The sequence below is a fragment of the Sphaeramia orbicularis genome, chromosome 5 (genome assembly GCF_902148855.1).
Source record: "Sphaeramia orbicularis chromosome 5, fSphaOr1.1, whole genome shotgun sequence".
In the NCBI taxonomy this organism is placed as follows: domain Eukaryota; kingdom Metazoa; phylum Chordata; class Actinopteri; order Kurtiformes; family Apogonidae; genus Sphaeramia; species Sphaeramia orbicularis.
In genome coordinates this window covers 51,040,737-51,066,124 of record NC_043961.1, presented here as the reverse complement: position 1 = coordinate 51,066,124, position 25,388 = coordinate 51,040,737, and the positions used below count along the sequence as shown (strand labels likewise).

At 36.0% G+C, this 25,388-nt stretch overlaps 1 protein-coding gene across 3 annotated transcripts in view; it reads right to left on the bottom strand.

The window, feature by feature from the left end:
• slc12a5a (solute carrier family 12 member 5a) overlaps positions 1–25,388 on the bottom strand; it is a 250,325-nt gene that overhangs the window by 41,131 nt on the left and 183,806 nt on the right. For all 3 annotated transcript variants that reach the window (XM_030133705.1, XM_030133706.1, XM_030133707.1), the window contains exons 4-6: positions 19,580–19,726; positions 5,842–5,896; positions 1,757–1,887 (exon numbers count right to left, since the gene is read on the bottom strand). In XM_030133705.1, the coding sequence (XP_029989565.1) occupies positions 1,757–1,887; positions 5,842–5,896; positions 19,580–19,726 (333 nt within the window). The remainder of the gene's footprint in view (positions 1–1,756; positions 1,888–5,841; positions 5,897–19,579; positions 19,727–25,388) is intronic.

The window sequence follows — 25,388 nt, the reverse complement described above, 5'->3', positions numbered from 1 at the left end:
CGATCCTAATAAAAAGTTTCCAATATAATTGTTTATTTTTTGCTTTATTTATACCAGCTATTTGTTTTTAGCATTGAATGTTTTTAGCATTGGTGTGTTGGGTCACAGTTTGGTACTGGGGCTGTTTTCACAGACCAAACTGTCAGGTGCTAATCTTTGACAACACATACTCGTACTTCTGTGTATTCCTCATCATCCCACCTTAGAAATTAGTCAAGTGTCGTCATACGTGTTTAAAAACAATATGCACAGTTCACAGGCTGTGTCTCCATAAAATGTCAAGTGAATCTGAAATGAACTATTGTGAAGTAAAAAAAGGCAAAGAAAATGCTTATTATATGAGTATCTATTTAATGGTTTGGAGCAAATTACATACAGTGGTGCAGTCTTTCCTGGTACATTTGAAGGTAACATCCACTGGACAGGATGAAATACTGCAAAATTCAATCTTTTTTATGCTTTTCTGACAGTGGTTTCATCATTTCCACATCCTCAACAATGTGCAAGAAATAAAACTCCAAAACTTCATTTTTGCAACTGAGTCATCTGTCTTTTGTTGTTGAAAATCTCGTGTTTATAATGAACCCTCAGCACCAAAAAAGACACCTGGAATCAGTCAGCTGATCAGTCACAAGTAAATGTTCAGAACTTCACTGAAAAAATCTCCCATACCCTATGTGTGTTTAAGACCCAGTGTTACCTTTGTGTCAGGTCCCAGCTGAATATTTCTCTCTATTTAACTTTTCTTAAGTGATTTATCACCATTTATTATAATATTATCCTCTGTAGTTTGCATTTTTCACTGTAAATCATGTATTTTCCTATATTTAAATCCTTAATCACTTCTTATTTTACCTCCAGCTACTCCTGTTTTTAAGTGGATGTCTTTGTTCTTAGTTAATCTCTATCACTTTTACTTTTTGGTACTTCTGATATGGCACTGTATGTTTCAAATATTTTGTGTTTTAAATCCATAATTCCATCTTATTTTACCTCCAGCTGCTCCTGTTTTTAAGTAGACTTCTCTGTTTTTAATTCGTCACTTTTACTTTTCAGTATTTCTGATATATTACCATTGTATATTTCAAATGTTTTGTTTTGTCTTGGCTATATTGTAAATGAGGTTGCGTCCTCAATATATCTCCGAGTTTAAATAAAGGTTATGAAATGAAATGAAATTTGATTTAGATATACACGAAAACTCAGACATAATTCAAAGGTTATCCTATCAAAACAGAAAAAAAACGAAGAAAAAGTTATTTTTTCAACCAACTCTATCATTAACTGAGCATAAACCCAGTGTTTCCATCCACTGTCATTTATCAAACTCCATGGGTTTTACTGGTGAATCAATGTTGTAGAAGATGACAGTGTTTCCATGTTCACTACAGAGCCTCTGAACGTCTAAAAGGGTCATATCTGATGACCATGAAAACACAACAAACTGCATTTTACACCAATTATTTACATGTATTGATAGGATTAGTGGATCGACAGGTGTTAAACAGTTTATATCAGTAGATGGTTTTGGTCACTTGGTGGAGGTTTAGGTCTTTATGGGTTAAAATATCACCAGTGTAATACCTTTTTTTTTTTTTTTTTTTTCTAAACTGAATCTGTTGACACAAACATATCCGTAGCCTATATGAAACTCCAAAATGTAAATGCAAATAAAAAATAAACTATAATCTTTGAAGTTTAAGAAGAAGATGGCTGATGAAATGGTGTAAACACAAACAGAGATGATGTTTCTTACCAAGAGAAGCTCGATGGCTCCCAGGATGTACATGGCCCCAGCATAGGTGGTCCCCAAATAGAAACAGATCCCCACTGCTCCACCAAACTCAGGACCCAGCGAACGGGATATCATATAGTAGGAGCCTCCAGCTATTTGCAAACATAGCAAACAGCAAATGTCAACAGAAATACTGATAGTCACACCTGACATTAATTAGATTAGTATACAGATATTTCTAAGTGTGATATTTCGGCCACAAATCTGTTGGAAACCTCACAAAACAAATGTGTGAGCAGTGCTGGCAAGAAGTGTTGCAGTTCTGGGGCATATAAGGCATATACTGTATCATAAAGCGTCGCAGGATCGTGTTCATTTGTATCAAGACATGAGTCACTATGAAGAGGTGTGGGCTAACGCATAGAAAAGCACCATACACTCACTATTCATACTCTGAAAAAGAGCTGTGAGGATGTTTAATGTGGGATTTTGTGAACTTTGTAAAATGCGGTTTTTAAAGATGCAGGTTTAGAAGTTCATGGACCTGGTGAATTTAAGACACGAGGACAAGAAATCATTTACCTCCTGAACATACATTAAAAAAAATATTCAGACAGAGATATGAGTTAGAACTTAAAGGAGTGATATTTTGCTTTTTTTAAATGGAATTATGCATTTTAAAACATTTCCCTGTAGTCTAAATAAACTGTAAGTGCTATACTTGGGTTTGAATTCTTCATTAATTCAGCTCCACAGGTCCATCTTCAACCCTATTTCTGAGTAATGACACCAAAAAGCTTGTTTTGAGCGCTGGCCCTTTAAATGCACATGAGCCCCTTCATGCCCCCACCCCCTCCAGGATGTTGACTGTGCTGTTCTGTCCTGTTCTACCAACAACTGAACATTTTAGGTAATAGGCTCAAAGGGGGGACATATTTTCAATTATGGACTACAACCATACATAATAAGGATACACATTTAACATATATCCTCAGTGTCCAGCCAGGGTCAAAGTGCAATATATTTATTCATTTATTTGCATATCAGAAACAGCAAAAAAAAAAAAAAAAAAAAAAAAAAAAAAAATACAAAAACACCATTCAAACAAGTAACATTATTGTGCAGGAGAGGTTAGAAGCCAAAAAAGGCTTTTATGAATACCTCCCCAGAAATGAAGAATATGCAAGAAAAAAGAAAAAAAGAATTAAAAATACAATATAACTCAATTAATAAACTAAAGTAAAAACAATAAAAATGTAAATCACATTACAAATCATTGAATACAAATCAAATGATATATAACCTTACATTTTTCATGAATTAAAATCCTTTTCAGATGCTTTTTAAACAATGATAAAGTAGATGCTGATTGTACCATTTCTTGGTTGGTTGATATGCTCGTTTTTATTCTGGATATATATATTTAACTTTTTTTTCTGTTAAACTGCTTTGCACTACGCACCACAAGAGAATTGTCTCTTTTAATTTCATTGTAGATATGTATAATGGCAATAAAGGCATTCTATTCTATTCTATTCTAACCGCTGCTGCTGACAAACAATTATGGCGTAATCAGAGAAATGTTCGTCTGAAGTCTTGACCTTATATGTGCAAATGTCGTGACGTAACTAGTTATAGACATAACAAATTAAGGAGGAATTAAAAATGGTTGTAGAAATCCACTCAATTTTTGCCAGAATTAATATAAAGATAGCTTTGCATTACATGGAGGGTTCAAATTCAAACTTTATGAACTCTTATTGTCCAAATACACAAATAAATGTACCAAAGACTAATTAAAGTGGGTTTAGCAAAATTTGACCCCTTTAAAGGTTCAATGTGGGATATCTAGTTGCAAAAAACACACAAATGCCCCTTTAATACAAGTGCTTATTTGTCTGTGTTGCATTTTGTTGTGTTTTGTTTTTTGCAAAAAAAAAAGTAGAAAAAAGACATTTCAGTCAATGAAGTTATGTTAGAATATTTAATTGTAAGTAGCAGGAGCAAGACACATTTAAAGTTTGGTGTTTAGGCTCCAGGATCATCACTCACCATACAGGCATTAGGGAGTGATGAATGAACGTGTAAAAAAAAAAAAAGAAATGTAAATCAGTTATTTTAAAAAAATATCATTTTTGAGAGGTGCAGTGATGATGTTAGGCCTCACACATGGTTGTAACATGACAATGACATTATAATTATTATCTATAATAATGTACAGTAATAGTCAAAAGTTTGGACACTCCTGTATTTGTGTTATTTCTCTACATTGTAGAATAATACTGAAGACATCATAACTATGAAAGAACATGTTGTTGGTGTCAGGCGGAAACCTTGTGAGTCCATTATTGGTTGTTTTTTTTTGTGTCATAAAATGTTTCTATTGGTCAATCTTCACATTGGCCTGACAGTTTTAGAAATATTTAACCAATGAAAAGTGTTGAAAACAGCTCTTAACCCCATTAATTTATTTAACATATGCATAATTTTTTCCAGTTTCCTGAAAAACAACTGTTTTGGACATAAGAGGTTTCCGCCCAACAGTGACAATATATGTAATTAAAAAAACAAAACAAAACAAAAAAGTGACTAGAATATGTTTATTATTTAGGATTCTTCAAAGTAGATTCTCCTTTTGCTTTGACAACAGCTCTGCATTCTCCCCAGCAGCTTCATATACATATAACACAAACATTTTGGTAATTATCTGACATTTATGTTATTATAGAAAAGGCGGTAGAACCATAGAAGTGTGTATTTGTTCCTATACCTTTTGGGACATGCATAGACATAGTGCAATATATTACAATCTAATCCAGTGCTTTTCAACCTTGGGGTCGGGACCCTATGTGGGGTCGCCTGGAATTCAAATGGGGTCACCTGAAATTTCTAGTAATTGATAACGAAAACAAACATACCCCCCCCCCCAAAAAAAAGTACTAATAAAAAAATATATGGTGATCTGAGAGAGACAATACATAAAAGACATGACAAGCACTGAAGCTGAAACTGAAGCGCTGTGGTACTGTTTATCTGTCAAATGTTCATTGTGGTCAGTTTCAGATGCTGCAGCTCTTTCATAATTCATACTTTGAGTTATTGTTTGTTCGGTATTAATTGTCAGCCGTGTAAATACAAACTGGACTGACTGTACATATCCTGACCAAGTAAAATAAAATTCTCACTTTGTGCAGTAATCTACACCTGGCTTTTCTGCCTCCGTCCATAATAATATAAATTATATAGACTAAATGTTGTCTAAAATTACACATTTATTTCCAACATAGTATAGCAAACTATTACATGATCAAAAACAAATTAATTTTAGTAAAAAAAAAAAGTCTCTGTTTTGAATGTCTGAGGTTGCCAGAAATTTGTGATGTTAAAATGGGGTCACGAACCAAAAAAGGTTGGGAACCACTGATCTGATCTAATCTAATTCATCTGATATTCCAGGAGGCTTTCCAGCGGTCCAACATTCATATAATACTTCACATTTACTTTTGTCCTACTGCTTTCCAATAGCTGTAAATTTGGTCTACTACTAATCAGAGTAATATATCTTCATCATAGTGTTGTACCACAGTGCTCGTATTTCCTAATGCTGTGCTAATAAATGAACTGAACATAAATAAATAGACCTTAATCAGCACTTTGCAGCAGTATTGAGGCTGGCACCAGTTATAACAGAGACAGTTATAATTGGCATACAGTTCCACACTTCTCCACAAGCCTGTAATTACCTCTGACCCCTGCTGAACACACACCAACTGGTAAGACGCAGGCCATCATTACTATGTAAACTCACATTATAAAATTTAGCTATACTCTGTACGCATTAAATGTGTCTGCAGACAGATACGAACACATGCGCTTACAGTCAGCGGGTCCATTTTGGGCATTTGGCTTGTGCTTGTATTTTGTGTAAATAATGTCATGTGATTAAGTTAAAGTGCACAAGATCCCAGACTAAAGCTTTTACTGTATCTGGGGATATCAAGCTGCGATGGTGTAATGTGCCAAAAGCAATCAGTGAAAAAGAGAAATTTAGAAGCGGACAGCCTCAAACAGTGATGACTGTGTGGCGCCGGCGTCTGCTCACCCACCTGGCACTACTCCATTGGTAGCGATGGCACTCATAGAGATGGCAGTCAACATGGTCTGCAGAGAGGAGGAGAAAAGAAAATTACATTCTATTGATCATATTAATACTTGGTTGTTGTATTTAGACAGATGCATCGATACATACAGTTTATACTTCATCATTACTTTATCATCCCCATGCCGAACTACACTTGTCATCACAAGGGCAACAAAAAAACTATCCATGAAAAGTATTATTTTCTAACATTAAATATAATTTTATTGGTGTTACCACAGTGATCCATCCATCTTCAAGATCCCCATTAAATAATGTATGTTTGTGTGGAGCAGTAAATCTGTAATTATAGTGATTTTGTCATACATTCCCTTCCTTGATGGAGCCTATACGTAACAGTAAACCCAATTACACACTTACTGTACACACTGTTTGTCATTTTCTTTCTCCTCATGTGGTTTTTCATTCAGTTAAATTTAATGTTGGTATCACCTCGTCCTCATTTGGGAACAGGGAAAAACACGAACAATAACAAACATTACACTAAATACTGGGTACATATTAGGCATTGACCGCTATGGTTATTGCAGAGGTGATAGCAATTATTAATAATCAAACAAACTAATATGTGCAACTGACATTTGCAATAAAAATGGAAGTTTTGTTATCAAATTTTTACACATAAAACAAGAAAGTGCAATGTTAACAATATTTAAGATATTATGAGATATTTATGGTCAGTTTCCACATTGAACTGAAGGGACTGTAAGTTCTGATTATTAGTAAATAAAAAATGTATATAAATGTTCAGTCACTCAAGTTACAAACTAGCAAGCCATTTTTTACACACTTAACCAAAAATGTCTAACTTTTCATCTGGACTGATTTGTTTTTTGAGCATGTTTAGTGCATCAAATTTCTATTTCAGCTCAAAATATACTACTACTACTACTACTACTAATAATAATAACTAATAATAAATAATAGTATTAGCAGTTACAGTTTTATTATTCTGCTCTTTTGCATATTTATACACTCGTAGCATTTTTAAAAGGTAAAAATAAACCCATTTATCACAAATTAAAGTTGTCTGTTAACTTAAAGCTGCATATGACGTTCGTCACCAATTTCTCATCAAATCTGTAAAACCCAAGTGATAGCTTAAGTAGTAGTTTGTTTACATACCAAGTCGAAACCAAAACCAAACAAACAATCTGGCCTTTTTGGAATTCCACGCAGCCACAGTATGGCCACAGCAGCAACAAACACGACTTCATTGCCTCTTGCTGTTGCGGCTGGGTGGAAGTTCGAAAAAGCCCGAGTGACGGTTCGGTATCAGTTTGGTATGTAAACAAATGGACTGTTTGTGATGGAGTCATCTTCGAAGTTGTTCACCACGAGGGGAGTGATTCAGGTGCGTAATCATGGAAAGACTAACAGATTCGTGATACTTAGGCTAACACTCGGGTTTTACAGATTTGATGAAAAATTGGTGACGAACATCATACACTGCTTTAATATCACTAATAAAAAAGAATAATACATTTCATGAGTGATGTATGAATTGTTGCTAATGACATTTACTCCTCAGGTATTGAAATTATTAAATTACTCAGTATTGGTAACGAAGTGTTACCAAAGTCATATTTCAACAGGTGATAGTTCAACAGGTACCATAATAAAATTGAGGGTCAATAGGAAACACCAACCAGAGCCAAGTAGAGTATTTTTTTTCATTCAAATTAAAAAAAAAAAAAAAATACAGAAACTCCATAAATAAATAATCAAATACTCAACCAATCAGTTTGTGCTTTACTGTTCTGCAACACAATGTATGTAACCTTCGCTTATTTTAAGCCACTGTCTAATAGATAAACAAATACACAATGGAGTTCTTAAACTGCATCTTTTACTGCAGTGTGTCAGAGTTAACAAAAGCTTTTCCAGATGAAGATGTTTTTCTAATAAAGAAATAAGAAAAAGCCAAAGCATTTCCTCCGCCTATTATAGCAGTGTCCAGTCTGTGGTGTATAGATCTACCCCTCCGTGTGATGGAGTTTACATGAGGACAACAACCATTTACAGCAAAGCAAAATGCCAAAGCTGACTTGGATGTTGATTAGATAAATAATAATAATAATAATAATAATAATAATAATGATGATGCCACTGGGCCTATCAACAGCTGTCAGAGCACATTCAGACAGTCAATGACAACTCTAATGTATCGCTGATACTGAGTGGGAGAAGGAAGAAAGAAAAAAACCCCAGAAGAAAATATAAGGACACGCTAGATGGAAATCACTGGCTGCCTGTAACACAAACTGTTAGGCCTCAGCGGCCTGGAGAGGAGAACAGAAGAAGCAGAGGGCGAGCTGAAGTATGAGCCAGAAAAAAAAGGCAAAGCGAGAAACAAAAAGGCAGGAAGAGTGAGAAGGAGTGAGCGGCAGTGTGTGTGTGTGTGTGTGACAGTACAAAGGCAGCATTAAGATTTCATCAGTTTTTTTCAGACACTATTGTTGAATTCCTGAGTGTCTTTTTACATTATCTGCACATGAAAGAGAGATGGGCTGATAGAAGCATGAGAAGGAGATGTGAGAGCAGGTTTGTAAAATGACATTCCTTTTCTGTTAAACTTCTGTGATTATTTTCATTTTTTCCAATGCGACACTGTAACATTCAAAATATCACCATTTCGGTCACTAATTTGATTTGGAGTGAGCGTTTCCTGAATGCAATCTTTTGCACAGAGTTGTGTTTGGAAGGAACGTGAGGCATGATGGGTAACTGACAACAAATACAAAAACAGGCTCATTTTATGACAGAAAAAAATCTACATCTTGAGATCACATGCTAATTCTTTTGCTATCTTGAGATAACAATGCTTGTGATAACATATAATTAACCTGTAATCTTGAGAAAACAAAAGGTCATTTCCTCTTATTACTTCCGCCAGGAGGTATTGTAATGCTTTGTGTATTTGCGTGCGTGCGTGTGTGCGTATTTGTTTGTCTGTTAGCAAGATAACTCAAAAAGCTATGGCCAGATTTTCATGAAATTTTCAGGAAATGTTGATACTGGCACAAGGAGGAAATGATTACATTTTGTTGGTGAATGGGGGGGGCAGATCTGTTTTGACGGAGGTCTGCGCTCTCCGAGTGCTTTTCTTGTTACTTATAAAGTTAATCAGGGGTGTGGTGGTGGTGTGCATAGAATGCAAGGAAAGAGTTAAAGAGGATCTATGAACAGGAAAGAGTCAGTCAAATGTATCATTAAGTTTAATTCTAAAGGAGTAAGAACTATTTTTTGTAACCTCCAAATGATTTTCCACTGCATTTAAACCTTTCCTAAGTGATTTATTATCATTTATTATAATATCATCCTCTACATCGTGTACTTTTCAGTAAAAATCTGGTATTTTCATACATTTAATTCGCTGATCATGTAATGTCTTAAAGGAGTGATATTTTGCTTTTTTAAATGGAATTATGCATTTTAATCTATGCTTGGATCTGAATTCTTCATTAATTCAACTCCACAGGTCCATCTTCAAACCTATTTCTGAGTAATGACACCAGAAAGGTGGTTTTGAGAGCTGGCCCTTTAAATGCAAATGAGCCACTTCACCCCCCCCCCCCACCCCTCCAGGTTGTTGACCGTGCTAATCTGTCCCGTTGAGCCACTTGTGTTCATTAATACAACCAACAACTGATCATTTTAGGTCATCGGCTCGAACTTTGGACATATTTTCAGTTTTTACTACAACTGCTGACAAACAATTACATCATACTCGGAGAAATGTTCGTCTGAAGTCTTGACCTTATATGTGCAAATGTCGTGACGTGACTAGTTATAGACGTAACAAATTAAGCAGGAATTTAAACGGGTTGTAGAAATCCACTAGATTTTGCCACAGTGAATATAAAGATAGCTTTGCAGCACCTGGAGGGTTCAAATTCAAACTTTATGAACTATTAGGGTCCAAATACACAAATAAATGTACCACAGACTAAAAAAAGTGGGTTTAGCAAAATACGACCCCTTTAATGTCCATAAAATCAAAGAAAATTCAGAGGTCATTATATTAAAACCAAAAAAAAGTGAGTTTTTCAGCAAAATATATCATTAACTGAACACAAAACAAGTGTTTACAACCAATGTCATCGGTCGAACTCCATGGGTTTTATTAGTGAATCACTGCTGTAGAAGATGGTGGTGTTTCCATGTTCACTATGGAGCCTCTGAACGTCTGAATGGATAATATCTGATGACGATAAAAACGGAGAAACTGCATTTTACCTGAATTATTTACACTACCAGTCAAAAGTTTGGACTCACCTGGTTTTTCTTTATTTTCATGACTATTTACATTGTAGATTTTCACTGAAGGCATCAAAACTATGAATGAACACATACGGAATTATGTAGTTTAACCCTTTCATTCATGAATTATGAGGACCTTGGTCAAGATTTTTTCTTGAGTGTTTTTTTCATCCTTAGGCATGAAAAAACAATGCGATTGACTTTTTTTTTTCATAGAGTTACAAAAATGTCCACTCAGCTACACCATGGATTTAATTTTTGAAGCAAAGAAACATGTGTTTAAAACCCAATATCAGAAAGTGATGTGAAAACATTTTTAATGCTGCTAATCTGATGTTTTCTCACATTATATATATACATATACATATATATATATATATATATATATATATATATATATATATATATATATATGAAAAACCTTTGTATTAGCAAAAAAAAAAACCTGTAAATTACAGTCTAATAACAATTAGCAACTGATTTACACTAAACATGTTAGTGCAGATCAGGTTTACCAAGAACGTCAAAGTTACAATAACGGTATGAATGTCAGTGTATTATTATGGGATGGTGCAAAAGTGTCCTCTTTGTTGGCTGATATGGAACTAAAACAACAAAACCCATGAATATACAAGAGAACAGCTGTAGAATAACTGTCCACTGGAGTGACAACTATGCATGAAAGGGTTAAAAAAGTGTGACATAACTAAAATCATGTTTTATATTTTAGATTCTTCAAAATAGCCACATTTTGCTTTTATTACTGCTTTGCACATTCTTGGCATTCTCTTGATGAGCTTCATGAGGTAGTCACCAGAAATATTTTTCAAAAGTCTTGAAGGAATTCCCAGTGATGCTGAGCACTTGTTGGCCATCTGTGGTCCATCTCATGCCATTTAAATGAGAAGGTGAGTCCAAAGTTTTGACTGGTAATGTACATGTATTGATAGGTCTGTAGTTCCAACGGTTTAGATCAGGGGTCTCACACTCATTATCTTTCAGGGGCCACATTCAGCCCGATTTGATCTAAAGTGGGCCGGACCAGTACAATAATAACATAATAACCTATGAATAATGGCAACTCCAAATTTTTGTATTTGTTTTAGTGCAAAAAACCCCCATGACATTATGACAATACTTACTTTCATAAACTATCCAAAAAAAAAAAAAAAAAAGATGTGAATAACCTGAAAACACTAAAATTTCTTATAAAAAAAAGTGCAATTTTCACAATATTCTGCCTCGACTTATCAATTCTACATGTGCATTATGGATCGAATCTACAAAGACACTAAACACTTAGTAACAGGCAGAAAATGGTTAAAATTGTGCTTAATTTTCTTTAGACATTTCAGGTTGTTCATATTTGTTCAGGTTATTCACATTTTATTGTTACAGGAAGTTTGTACATTTAAATACTTTCACAATTTAATGTTATTTTTTGTACTAAAACAAAGACAAAAATTTGAAGTTGTCATTATTTATAAGCATAATGTAATATTATCTTTTTCACATCAAACCAAGAAGAAAATATGGAGTCATTATTTTTTGTAGGTTATTATGCTGTTATTATTTTACTGTCGATCATATTGGTCTGTATGTGGAACCTGAACTAAAATGAGTTCCACAGCCTTGACTGTGGAATTTTTACACTTTCCCAATTCATCCCACGGGCCGCATTGGAACTTTTGGCGGGCCGCATTTGGCCCCCTGGACGCATGTTTGAGGCCCCTGGTTTAGATCATTAGATGCTTTTGGTCACTAGTTTATGCATTAGTATTATGTGCACATTACTATCATTATCATCATTATTGTATTTCAGTCCTTTCCACTTGAGTGTAGTTTTTCATATAATAATACATGACTTGAGTTGACAAAGGTATTTTGACCAAAAACTTTTCATCCCATGAGTGAAAACCAATTGTCTGAACCATGTTTCTAACTGTATCATGGTATCATGCAGCTCTACATAAATGGTGGCGTTTCCTTTTTGATTCCAATTAATACAACTAATATTTCAGTCTCCTTATTTGCCCACACATGAACACACAGAATTATCCATTATATTTATACCCATTTAAGTTTTCTACTTCCCTAGAGCAAACTCTTCTTCAGTATTTCAATGTATTATTATTATTATTATTATTATTATTACAAATTTACATCCAATTGGAGTTTTAATGTGCAATATATATAAAAATAAAATCAGCTGAATGGAAAACACAAGCCTATTGATAAATCAGACTGTGCTTAAATCAAGGTCAAACCAGATAATGAGATCAATTCACCCATTATCACAGGAGATCAAGTTTTCTTATTTCATGGACACAAAACAATTAACCTGTGATCAGTATTACAAGCAAGGCTGTTGTCCACTTAATTTAAAAAAAACAAAAAAAAACAAAAAAAAAAAACTACTGTAAAGCGGTGATCAACCTCTGATCTCGTCTAACTGATATTTTACCTTAAATCTTATTTCATACTGTAAGCATTTAATGTTTTTGCTATTTGTTATAGTGTTCAAAGTTAAAACAAATATCCAGCAAATTCACATTTATCCCCATATTTGGTTTTAGTTTAAAATTTTTGATAGATTAATTTACAGATGAAAAACTGTGTCATGCCATTTTTTTGTACTGAATTAATCAAAACTTTTACATTTATTTTTGACAAATATATACAGACAGTGGTTAAAAAAATAGATTATCTTAAATTATAAGTTTAATGCATTTGTTTTTGACATCCTCAGTTCTAATACTAACAGATGTAATTATATTACAGCAGACACTGGATTCAATAACAGTTCACACAAGCTTTACTTACAAATATTACTATTTTAGTGGTCATTGCTGTGGCGCTCTTCCACTTTATTTTCTGGAGATTTAACAATTTGATTACATTTTTATTTTTTAATTTTTATAGCAGAAGGTGGAGGGCAATAACGGTAATTAAAGAAAGTGTGGTGACTCCCAGCAGCAGGAGAAGGTGTCGGTTATGATGGACTATCATTGTATCGGTGTCTGTGACGAATGTAATGTGGTTAGCGTCACCTGAGGGCCCTTTGGACTCACAATCCAGACTGAACAGTGAGTGGGACTTGGGCTCTGTTCGTCGTTCTAATCTGGTCATAATGAGGCCACAAGCTCTTCTCTCACCACAGCAGATAAGACAGTAATTGTTTAAGTGTTTTATCTGATGTGGGCAGCAGCCACGCAGAGGCTGCAGTCGCATACTGATTCAATATTGAATCACTGAATCACCGCACAAAAGTATACCGCAGCTACAAAGCAGGCATACTGTGATTTATATGTTAACGGTTCAATAAAAAGGTCTGATTTAATGTACACTTAAAGCAATACAAAGCAGTAGATTATGCATATTTTAGTAATAGCTCAGGCTTTTTGCACTGTTCAGCGACATAATGAGGCCAAATAAGTTAGAGACAGGAGCAGACATGACCGCTCCAAAAAAACACGGTATTTTCTATCCTCTGGTTAATTCTTGTCAACTGCTGACAGGAGTGTCATACAGTAAAGACCTGCTGGGTCACGTTACTTACAGTACTTCACTTTATCAGTGTCCTACTTTTATTTCCCATCACCCGCTGGCCATCGCTGCGGACAGCGACATTAACCATTGTCATCAATCAACTGCTGTCGCAAACACAGGGGGTCACTCTGTCCATCCAGCAAAGTTTATTCTCACAATGTCATAGTTTAGCTTTGGTGTAAAAGTAAAAGCAGATATAGCAGTATAAGCAGATCATAAAACGACTCTCCCACAATTACCACAGAAATTCAGAAATTCACAAAAACACTTTCCTCGAATATACTGTGATTGTTCTTGAAATTATCTGATTTTGTGAATTTTTACAGAGCTTCAGAAGAGTCATAGTCAGCCTTTTGTGATCTCAACTTGTCACTTGATTTTGTCTTTGTGTTTGCAATTCTCATTTTTTGCCCATGAAAGTAGATGTAACACTTAAAATCAGGATTTAACTTTTAAAAGTAAAATAAAATAAAGATAAATTAAATCATATTTTGTTCATTGTGTGTGGAGGCCTGATGGTAACAGGAGCAGCATTCGGCTGTAGCGAGCAGGATGTACAGCATCTTTTTCCCACTGACCCAGAGCCTGTGGCCTGTTTTATCGTCCCACTTTCAGGCGATTCAGGTAACCTAAAACAACAGAGCTACAGTGATAGAGGATCTGGCATATTCTGGTCAGCTAATGCTATCTTATGCTGTAAAAGCTTGAGTCAGTGCCTCTTCTTCCAAAGTCACACGTACTGACTGCCCACTGGTTTTCAGCCTCGACACTGCACCTGGGATACACCTCATATGATTGAAGCCCAACAGCAGACGACCCACACAGACGAAGACAGAGGTGAGGGCAAAATATAAACAACTGAAAAACTGTTGTGAATATGGCTGATCTGAGGGCAAGCCGGTCTACCAAAAATGCCATTCAAATGTTAATTAATAGCATCTCTACTTACATTTTGTTTGAAACCATATGTCACCTGTATTAAGTTTAAATACAATTGTATTCAGTGACTTGATTTTCTTGAGGAAATGTAAGTCATCATGAAAAGATCTGCTTGTTTTGTTTCCTTCATACAACCAGAGTAAGGACAAGACTTTGACATGTGAAAGGTGTTTAATCTAACATTATGGAAAAGAATGTGGTTTTAATATTAATAAATACATTAACATTTTTATTATACTGTTGAGTTTTTCCATATAAAGCCAAACTCTGGTGTTTTCTCTTAACCTAACCTTAAACCTACATGCTGCCAGTCCCTGAACCTAAGAATAAACTGTCTAATAATGCTATTGTCACAGCCAGCTACTGTCAGTAGTTATCACTTAGTATTTCATTCTTATCTTGAAACAAAAGGCAATGCAGACAGCATTACATTTGCATTTTGAGTCGCCATTTAGTTATGTCAGAACGTAACTTTCATGAGACAGTTTTGGCCTAAGGCCTGTATTTAGTGGAAAAGCCAATTTTCATTTTTAAGAAGTCTTTCAGCTTATACACCACACTATACACTGACTGCAAAGGACACTTTAGGTCTGTTTCTTCCCAAAGCTACGCTCTGATTTGGCTTTTAGGTGACCTTAGAGTGGAGCGGAAATTGGTTTTGACAGGAACTGAGTTTTCACGCTGCCCTGAGAGCATGCTTCATTAGCATGCTTCATTACGCAAATGCTGAATAGTTTTGTCAAGTACAACTTCATCAATTCACATACAATAGTACAGTGTGAGTCTATTTTCAGTGTGCTGTTTATCACTTGAAATCCCTATGGATGGTGTGCTGAAAAAGGCGAAAGTGTCAGGTGAAGGAGAGGGAGGTGATTTTTAGTTTCAGACAGACATCAGGGATAGAAACTGAGCAAAAGAGGACGAGGTGCAGCTGCACGAAAGAGAGACTGCAAAGAAGGACAAAAATTGGATGGGAAGGTGTAAAGAGGGGGAGATAGGCAGAGAAATGGGGAAATAATGAGACAGTGAAATGAAAAAAAAAGGGTTGAAGAAATGGAGGAAGCGAATGAGCTGAGAGTAACAAATGAAAGAGATGAACGAAGAAAAGCATCTTTAGCATTTAAATGAGTCACGAGAGAGGGCAGACCACCCTTCCCCTAGCAGCATTTGGATTCCAGACCTGGAAGTAATGAGGAAGGCCAAACAACAGATGACTTTCCATCTAGAATATTAAACCTCATTTTATCTCAGTGACAGGCCCGCACTCATTATCTGGGCTAAAAATACACACACGCAGCACATGTTTGAATATACCACCATGGAGAATGCTGTCTGCAGTGATATACAGACTTTGAAAATGGCTGGTTGTGTGTATAATTTCATGGTTAATGGTATAATGTGTCATGGAGGCGCATTATTCATATTGCCTAATAATGATTTCCAGAATGTGCAAGGGTAGGGCGTCTTGTTAATGTTCTGTCAAAATGTTCCGTGACGGGAAAAATAACGGTGTTAAGTGTTTGACAGCTACAGATATGTGCAGCCGTGATTGAGCATCTAATGAAAAGTGCTCCGTTAGTGATATCCCATCATGCACTCATGTGAATAAAACATGGGCTCACGCTGTAGTAGATTATCTAACTCAACCACATGCGTGATTCCTTGGCTCTTCAAGTCCTGTGGATTTCACTAAGGTAGGGATCACTGAATGTGTGTACATGCTTACATGTATGTACACATACACATACACACATTTCTGCAGTGTGTTGCCGGCAACCCCTGGAGGGCTGGGTGGTTACGTGTTATGTAAGGAGCTCAGGAGGAGAGAGGTGGGGGTTTCTCACACACCGTTCATGCTCAGGCTTATCGCCCCAGGGCCCTGCAATGAGCTTGGTGTGACTGATAAGAAATGTGGATGTGTGTGTGTGTGTGTGTGCGCGCGCACGCACGCGTGTGTGTGTGTGCGTGTGTGTGTGTGTGCGTGTGTTTGTGCGTATGCATACAGAGGTGGATGTGTAAGAGAGAGACAGACAGAAATGGAGCGACAAAATGAAAGAGCGAAGAAGTAGGGAATAGAACACACTAACTTGTGTACACATGTAAGGAAATGTCAGTGTCTGTGTGTTTTTGTGAACGTTTGAATCACTGCCAACTGAGCCTGAATCTGTTTCCTTTTGTTTTTTATACTGCATCATTTTTTATGCTATTTCTAGAATAAAACCAAATACCATCCTATTCAACAGATTTTTTTTTTTTATCCTACTTTAGGAAATGGAAATTAATTTAAAATTAGCAAGCTCCCTGAAATAAATTATTTCACCATAAAGTCTCACTGTCAGTTTAATTGACAGCAGTTTGATTATCTTTATTTTTTTACCTTTTCATACATAGTTTATATTACAATGAACAGTTATATACCTCTATAATACTTTAAATAAAACTATAATATTAGGGGTACTATTCCACACTAGTATATTATAGCAATGCAATACTGCATGACTAATCCTACTATAATGCACGGTCTGTGTCCGACGTTCTGTGTCCGTCCAGCGTCCCATCTGTGTGCCATTGATGTTGCAGCACGGGAGGGCGTTTGCACACAATGCCGCTGTTGCACCACAGGAGGGCGTTTTAGCCATGGGTACAATGCCGCTAGTCAGATTAATTCATAACTCAATTTTTTTTTCAGCAAATAATTTAATCATTACAAACCAATTCACTAAACTGACAGATAACTACTTAATATATACATATACATGATGCATATGCATCATGCATGCATATGCATGATGTCCACCACAATGGACAAAGGACAGTACACATGTATTCCTAAATCACTCATATAGTCCCTTTGCAGACAGACCTCTGTGGTTATTTTTGTGCTAAAAAAAATACAATAATGCTTAAAATTAAAGTGCATTTTAAAGCACTGATGCACAGCTTCCACTGCAGTGGACAGCAGTGTATCTCACTCAAAACTAAAGATATTTAAAAATCTGTTTATACATGTTTTAAGTATTGTTTATAAGTAATGAAAAACTGATGTATTTTTAAGTAACTGATGTGTGAAAGGATTAATGATGATACTTAATATCCTAACATGGATATTAAGGTTCAGCACATTTTCAGTGAATAAAACATTCAATATAAAAACAGTTTAAAAGCATACCATCTTTCATGAGTATGTTATTTCAAAGCTGTCTACACACTATCTACTGCAAACATGATTGGGAAGCATATTGCCTGAGTGTCAGTGCAGGCAAGTTTGCTATGGTTGGGATTTGAGGGGGTTGTTCTATAAATACACACTGAGCTGGAGGAAAATCTAGGCTGCACAAACACACAGACATGCTGACATACAGTGTAGTGTAGAGAAGACATACACACAAATGATACACAAACCATGATGCACACTTTGAACTGAATTGAATTGGACAATGGCAAGTGCAACGCTCTGTTGTCCCTTTTACTGAAAAGCTAATTCAAGTCTAAAACATGGGGATGTTTCCTGTCGTGGGACAGAGAGCTTTGTCACTGGTATGGGACATTGTCATGTTTTAAAAAGAACAGCGCATAGGGCAAAATGCATCCACCTTTTACAGAATAGATGGGATGTTAGGCATTCAGTGAAGAGGAACACTATATGTTCCCTGACAATCAAATGCATCAAACAAGTCAAACACAATCAGTTTGTAACAGCCACTCAGATCACTGACAGCACCGCCGTCGATCCTGTGGGACAGTGTCTGCTGTAATTCCAATCTCAAGGCCACGACAGGGTGTCAGTTCAACACCAAAGTCACACTGACACATGACTACAGCTCTGTGGCACTGACATTAATGGGAACCAGGGAACATCACAGTCTGTCATCATCCATTTTGTTCTTTTCATGGATTGAATGTGCAGCATCTTTAAAACAATGTGATGAAAGGGTGGCAGATTCCTTGTTCATACATACCTTGAGGGAAACTTTTGTTTTGTTACGAGTTATTTGGTTACAATGGCCTAGATTTCTGACATGAATAAAGCTTTAGATGGTTGAATGCACTATTAGTGCACAATAAAGAAAAAAGGATTATATAAATGCATCAAATAGACCTTTATCAGACATTAGATTTACAGTAATATTAAGAACGGTCATGTCCCATGTAGATGTATCCTTTTCATGTTTTGGATTTGTATACACTGGTTCAGTGGAATGGCTTTGTGTCACAAAATGAAACAGAACCACAAGTAATGTTACCACAAACCTGCACTTTGCCTTTTTTTTTTTTTTTTACAAAAAAAAAAAAAAAAAATCACAAAATATCTGCTCTGAAAATCTCTGTTACTGTTTCATGTAAGGGGTTGACCGTTTATCAGACTGGTCTACTTACTATCAGATCTGATATTCAGCATTTTCACAATTACCAGTATTGATATATGTTTAATCTAATATCCAACAAATTTGATTAAAAATGTGCTACTCTGGCTCCGATGCAGTTGTTTCTTTCCATCTGCAGTCACTCGTCTGTTCCACATTGATCAGCTCTGATTTCTAGTTCTACAAGTTTTATTTATTTTCTTAGTCAAACTAAGTATTTCTTGGCAATTTATTAGAAGTTTCAGCTATCTATAACAAATGCTTCTAGGAGCTCAAGATTATGTTTTAAATAAAATATGGTATTCATGATATGTTTTATTATTATAAATTTTGATAACAAGACTTCCATCTGTGAAATCTGGAAATTCACACTGGTTCCAAGTTTCGGTTATTGCTCTCCTCTAATGATGAATGCTATCAGTAATGGCCTACAAAGTCCACTCTCATGCTGTATACAATGTGTTCTTTAAATGTGTGACCCTCAGCTTCCAGATTAAAAATAGGTCAACCTGCTGCCCCACCAGCAGGCCTCCACAGAAGGCCCAAAATAAAAGTAGGTGAAGCACTTACTGTGGTACAGCACATGAAGACGATGATGAAAGTCCCGATGACGCCTCCGATGCCCACCAACCAGGTCATCCTGAGGAAGAGGATGACGCCAAAGATGTTCTGGATGCACGGCAAATAGACACCCATCAGAGTGCCGAGCTGGGGAGCCTGGGAGGATAAAGATAAGGTAAGAAATTACTGGGATAATTCAAATACTTTTTCACATGAACAGTAAATTTAACAAACAAGACTGTGAAGTGATCGAGGCTGTTTTGTTCCAGGACTTATCAGTTGGCTGGAACAGTGACAGTGAAGTTTCACAAGCACTTTATGTGTGCACTGTGGTGTTTAATCTCATAAATCAGATTACAGAAAGCAAATGTTTAACTAAATGTCACTTATTTGTTATAAAGTTGACACACCAGATGCGCGGTGTTCGCTGAATGACTCCAGCTAGATTTTGACATCGATGTTTATCACTGGAAATCAACACACCAGCTGTGCGTGCAGAAAAAATGAGTGTGTCGGGTGGATGTAGTTTGTCTATCCTTTGTTTTACTGAGGTATTAAGTAAAGAAAGCAGAGCAACACAGGGAGAACACACTTCAGACAGCTACAGATTATTACATTCAAAAGGCTGAATTTGTAATAAGGAGATCTGCGTTGAAAGAGTTGCCTCTAATAATGTTGTAGTTATTCAGTGTAAACATTGGTCTTTCATCATATTACATGATTATTTCATTATTGTACCCTTTATTTCTTTGCATCCAACAGACACATTTTAGCTATAATAGTTACTACTTATGTTTGACTTCTTAAAGGCTGTACTGTGTTTCTGACTTCACAGAGTTAAGCTTAGTGGCTTACAGTTTTCACATTCTACACTTTAATTGCATTTTTATATTCAGTGGTTTCTTTCCCACATTGATTTCTGTAAAAACCTTTGCTGCCTTCAGAAACAAAGAAAACACTGATGAGTGGTTTATGAATTGATTTCTTTGCAAGTTCCTTTAGTGCAGTGAATTTGTTCCTGTTGGTTTTGCTGCAGTGCTGTCCCTGGCGTGGATGAATGGACAAAGACAGAACTGCTGTGTGTGTCATCATACAGAATCAGTTTCAAGGCCAGTTTCATTGAAGGCAGCGCTGACACTTGGAGACTGAAGATGTGTTTTGTTGCACTTCAGATGAATTAATAGGAGGCTCTTGCTGCTGAAGGTTTTTGGGTGCTCTTGGTACGTGTCTTGTATTTGTATGTACTTATTGGTATGTGTACACTGTGTAAATGAGTTGTGTGCATGCAGGTGTGTCCGCGCTGATGTAATGGGGGGTATTAAATCTGAAGGACACATCAACTGACCCTGTACGTGACAGAGGAATATTCATTTCCTGCACAAGGACACCTTGGCCGATGAAGGACAATTACTGTATGTCGATACCCAGCCTTGACCCACTTTACCAAGTGAGAGTGCAGACCTTAAGCATCACGTCATTACATCACCGTTATTACATGACCAAACCTTCTCTGCTGCATGTCTATAACACAGACAAACAGCATCAACACTGAGCTGGTTTATGACACTGAGGATAGAAGTACACATGAAGATTTACACCTAAAAGGTGATATTTTGCAAAGTGATGTTGGTAATAATTCATCTCACATAAGCGCTTTAATCCCTGTAGGGTTGAACAGTTCATTCAAAGTATATGGATCATCTTAGGAACTTGATTTAGTGCTTCATACTGAAGTGAATTATAGCAACAGCTCCAAAAATCATCTATTTTTGAGATGTTAAATGTCTAGTGCCTGACAATTCAGCTGGGTTAGTGCTTACATATGTTCACGAAGCAAGAAAAAAATCTGTATATGTGAAAATGAGGTAAAAACAGTCAGTATAGGAATAAAATACTGTCACAGTGCTTGTCGTTTATCTTCTGACAACCAATGTATATTTAGTGAAGAATGTCAAGAATAGTTTTTAACCAGTGGTTGTCGAAACAAGATGGACCCTATACAAGATGGAGGATATAAAAAGGAAGCTGTGCACTGGGAAGCAACAGCAGATGCCCGCTTCATAAGCCAGACTTTTAATCAAATCATCCTGACAAGTGGCTGACATCAAATAAAAAATATTGTGTCTGATGCTACAGTATGTGATTTGTTTGAAGAGGCTTGCTTTCCAGCATTAATAATGTACTGTTTGCAGAGAGGAATAGAGCGAGTGTGAGGGGGAACAGGCCCAAACAGGTCTCGCAAATATAATTAAATTCTAATTTCCCTTGGATAAACAAAAGAGTACGAGTTCACGCTGAAAACTGTAATTAGCGAGATTATCACTTCGAAAACCTCTGATTCTTATGGAAAAAAACAGCAAAATTGAGTTAACATGTGGACATGTCAAATCACATCATATCATATTCTCATAATCCTGTATATTAAGCTATATGATGTGTAACACCCTTATCATATACCATCTGTGACAAACACCCTATCTGTAATAAATTCCAAACTCTACATAAAATATTGGTTTAATTATAAAATATAATGTATTGTTGTGTCATACTGTATCTCAATATGTGTTTTACGGAAGCTTGTTTCAGTAATTAGTCTTTAGTTTTACTGCAGTTTTACTGATTGTTTCTGTCACTCTGCTATAATGTGAATGAAGCTTCTACATGTGTATGAGAGATTAAATATTGTTTGGATGATTGAATAAACCTATTTCCATGCTGTTAGTTTCACTCATGCATATTGTATGTTAATGTAATACAATATTCATCTTCATTTTAACTTCAAAACAAAATGTACCTTGTGGCAAACTGTTGTTTGGGTAATTTAATATTCTGTTTTTTTTAATACACAGTATATTTTCAGAGGAAAATATTCTTTTCTCACACAACAGAACTGTTTTTTTTTTACTCAAGCAAAAGTACAAGCTCATTAAGTACAAGAAATGTACTCAAGGAATGATAGCAAAAGTATTTTTACATTTCCTCTGGTTCTTTCTGTGAACATCACATCACCCCTGTTGGTATTTATCAGAGTCTCAGGCATCTCATTAATTAGACAGCATCTTTTCTCCCTGATTTCTCTCTCTGTCTTTACTTATGTCAAGGTATGTGTCATCTGTATATCTGTTAAACACATCGTACACACACCTAGAGAAATAGATTTCTGTTTGTCTTTTAGGCGTTGTAACCGAAGCAGCACAAGGTAGAAGCAACAAAAATTACTTAAATATATAGATATGAATCCTATGACTATTAGTGACATTTACTAAAAGGAGTTTAGTGCCTTGAGATAAACAGGTGATGGTGCTAATTCTGCACTTCTACTGATAAACTGCAACAGAAGGACAGGATGTAATAAGATGATGTCTTTGAGCAACTTTCAATTGGTGGAAAATGATGTAGAGCTGGTGACAGATATATGACATTTCTATTAGGTTCATCCTGTTTTATAATTATGTACAAAAGAAGAGCCGTTAATTGCATCAAGGTGATTATGTAAAAATGGTGACAGGCCTACCTACAACCTTGCCTCTTTACAACTCAGTCATCTCAGCGGGGAACAGCTCAAGCCTCACCCACACTGTGCTTTAATCAAAGATCATGTCAGGGCCTCCACAGGTTCCTTGAGGGAGCTGAGCAGAACATACCTCGTCCATCTCTGCCACCTCCCCCACTATATGATAATGATTTGTGCAGTTTGTCTGTTGTCTAAGCTATGCAAATCAGACTGTGACTCACTGTGACTGTGCCCTTCAGTATGTGGCAGAGAGGATTTTTCATCATCTTCTTGTCAAGGGTCTTAATAAAGTTTTTTTTTTAAACAAATACCAAGGCCTTGAATTGGCTTCTGCCTGTAAATATTACATATATATTTTCTGAGCAAAGTTTAGTGAAATATTAGCCCAACATCTCTGTCAGACTCTTTGTCTTCAACTCCAATCCAAATCTACAGTTTGCACCAAAATGATAAAATAGACTCTGTTGTAAGCCGGGGTTTTAACCCATAAAGACCCAAACATCCACAGTCCACCAAAACCATCTACTGATCTAAACAGTTTAATACCTTGTGAAAGCGAATGAATAATGGATCAATAATGTAAAGTGCTTTGGGTGCCTTGAAAAGCGCTATAAAAATGTAATCCATTATCATTATTATTATTATACCTGTAGATCCACTAATCCAATCAATACATGTAAATAATTGATGTAAATGCAGTTTGTCATCTTTTCATGGTCATCAGATATGACCCATTTGGAAGTTCAGAGGCTCCGTAGTGAATGTGGAAACACCATCATCTTCTACAACATTAATTCATCAGTAAAACCCATGGAGTTGGATCAATGACAGTGGATGCAAACACTTGTTTTTATGTTCAGTTAATGATATATTTTGCAGAAAAGGTCAGTTTTTTCTTCAGTTTTTTCTGTTTCTAATCTGCTAAACTCTGAATTTACTCTGAGCTTTAATGAATATCAACATGATCAGTGAATACAGTTTAAGAAAATGCATGATTTACACTGAACAATGCAAAACATAGAGGACAGTACTACACTAAATGGTCATATATCACTTAAAAAAGGTTAAATATAGAGAATATTTCATTTGGGAACTGACACAAAAGTAGCATTGGGTCTTTATGGGTTAAAGCCAGTTCTCAGAAGCAAAAGAAAAGCCTCATCTTCTGTGAAAACTGTCCAGACCCACTAATTTTTTTTTTCTCCCCTCCAAATTATGTTCTTTTCATAACTTCCCCACCTAGCAGAAGCGCTGTAATTAAAAGGACTGAGTATCCATTGGCAGGTCCTTCAGGGACTTGGTGTGTAATATATTGTACATTAACAGTCAGGTGTTGCAGGCAAAAAGGTTCACCTGCCATCAGCACTTTGTTGTTAGACCTGAAACTGCTGCCGCTGCAGAAAAGAGAGCAGGGAGCTGGAGATGAGGTCAGTTTGTAATAACAGGTTTGCTATCAGAGGAAACCCTGCGTGCATTTACATACTATAGCGTATAATGTTAAACATAACACCTTCAATGGGATTGAGGCCTTTCAAGATAGGTGATTCTGAATATAAAAGCTTTTCTTTATAATGACTTTGTTTGATGGTATTTAAAAGCCCAGAAGGTGAGTACTATATATTACAGACACATGAAAACTTCAGGTGGATGTAAACAGAAATACGGTTGTCTGCAAAATCGAAAGTGCAAGATACCAACTTAATTTAATCAGATAACAGATAAGAAAAAAACTATGTCTTTGTAGATTCAAATAATGCTTTGGGGTTAGGTGATCTGACACAAAATGATAACATCTTGGCAGAGCAGTTTGTCTGAAAAGATTTAAGAGGACTGAAAAAAAAAGAACCCAGAGAAAACACACAGTTTTTGCATAATAATAGTTTTATACTGTATACCTAAAAGTAGGAGAGGGTTAGAAAGCATGGAGCAACTGAAAATAATAATTACAGATTATACTAATCTGCCCTAAAAGGTGTGTAAATACTATTTAGTATTACAACAAAACAGTGTTTATGCCCCACAACACTCCACAGGATAGGAACATAACCAAAGTAGGCAATAACCCTCTCCAGACTGAAAAATGTCATTTTCCCCAGCTGCTCCCCGACACAATGGAGAACCATAATCAAGCAGACCTTGTATGTTGGCCCACTGTATGAGTGTCTCACAGCTGAGTGATAAATTATAATCCAGATTCAACAATAGGCGGGCTTTGAAAAACTGTTTGGCAGCTAGAAATCCTGCTTGTTACATAAGATGTACAGACACAGATAATACATATTGAGAGGGTTTACACTGCTGTCA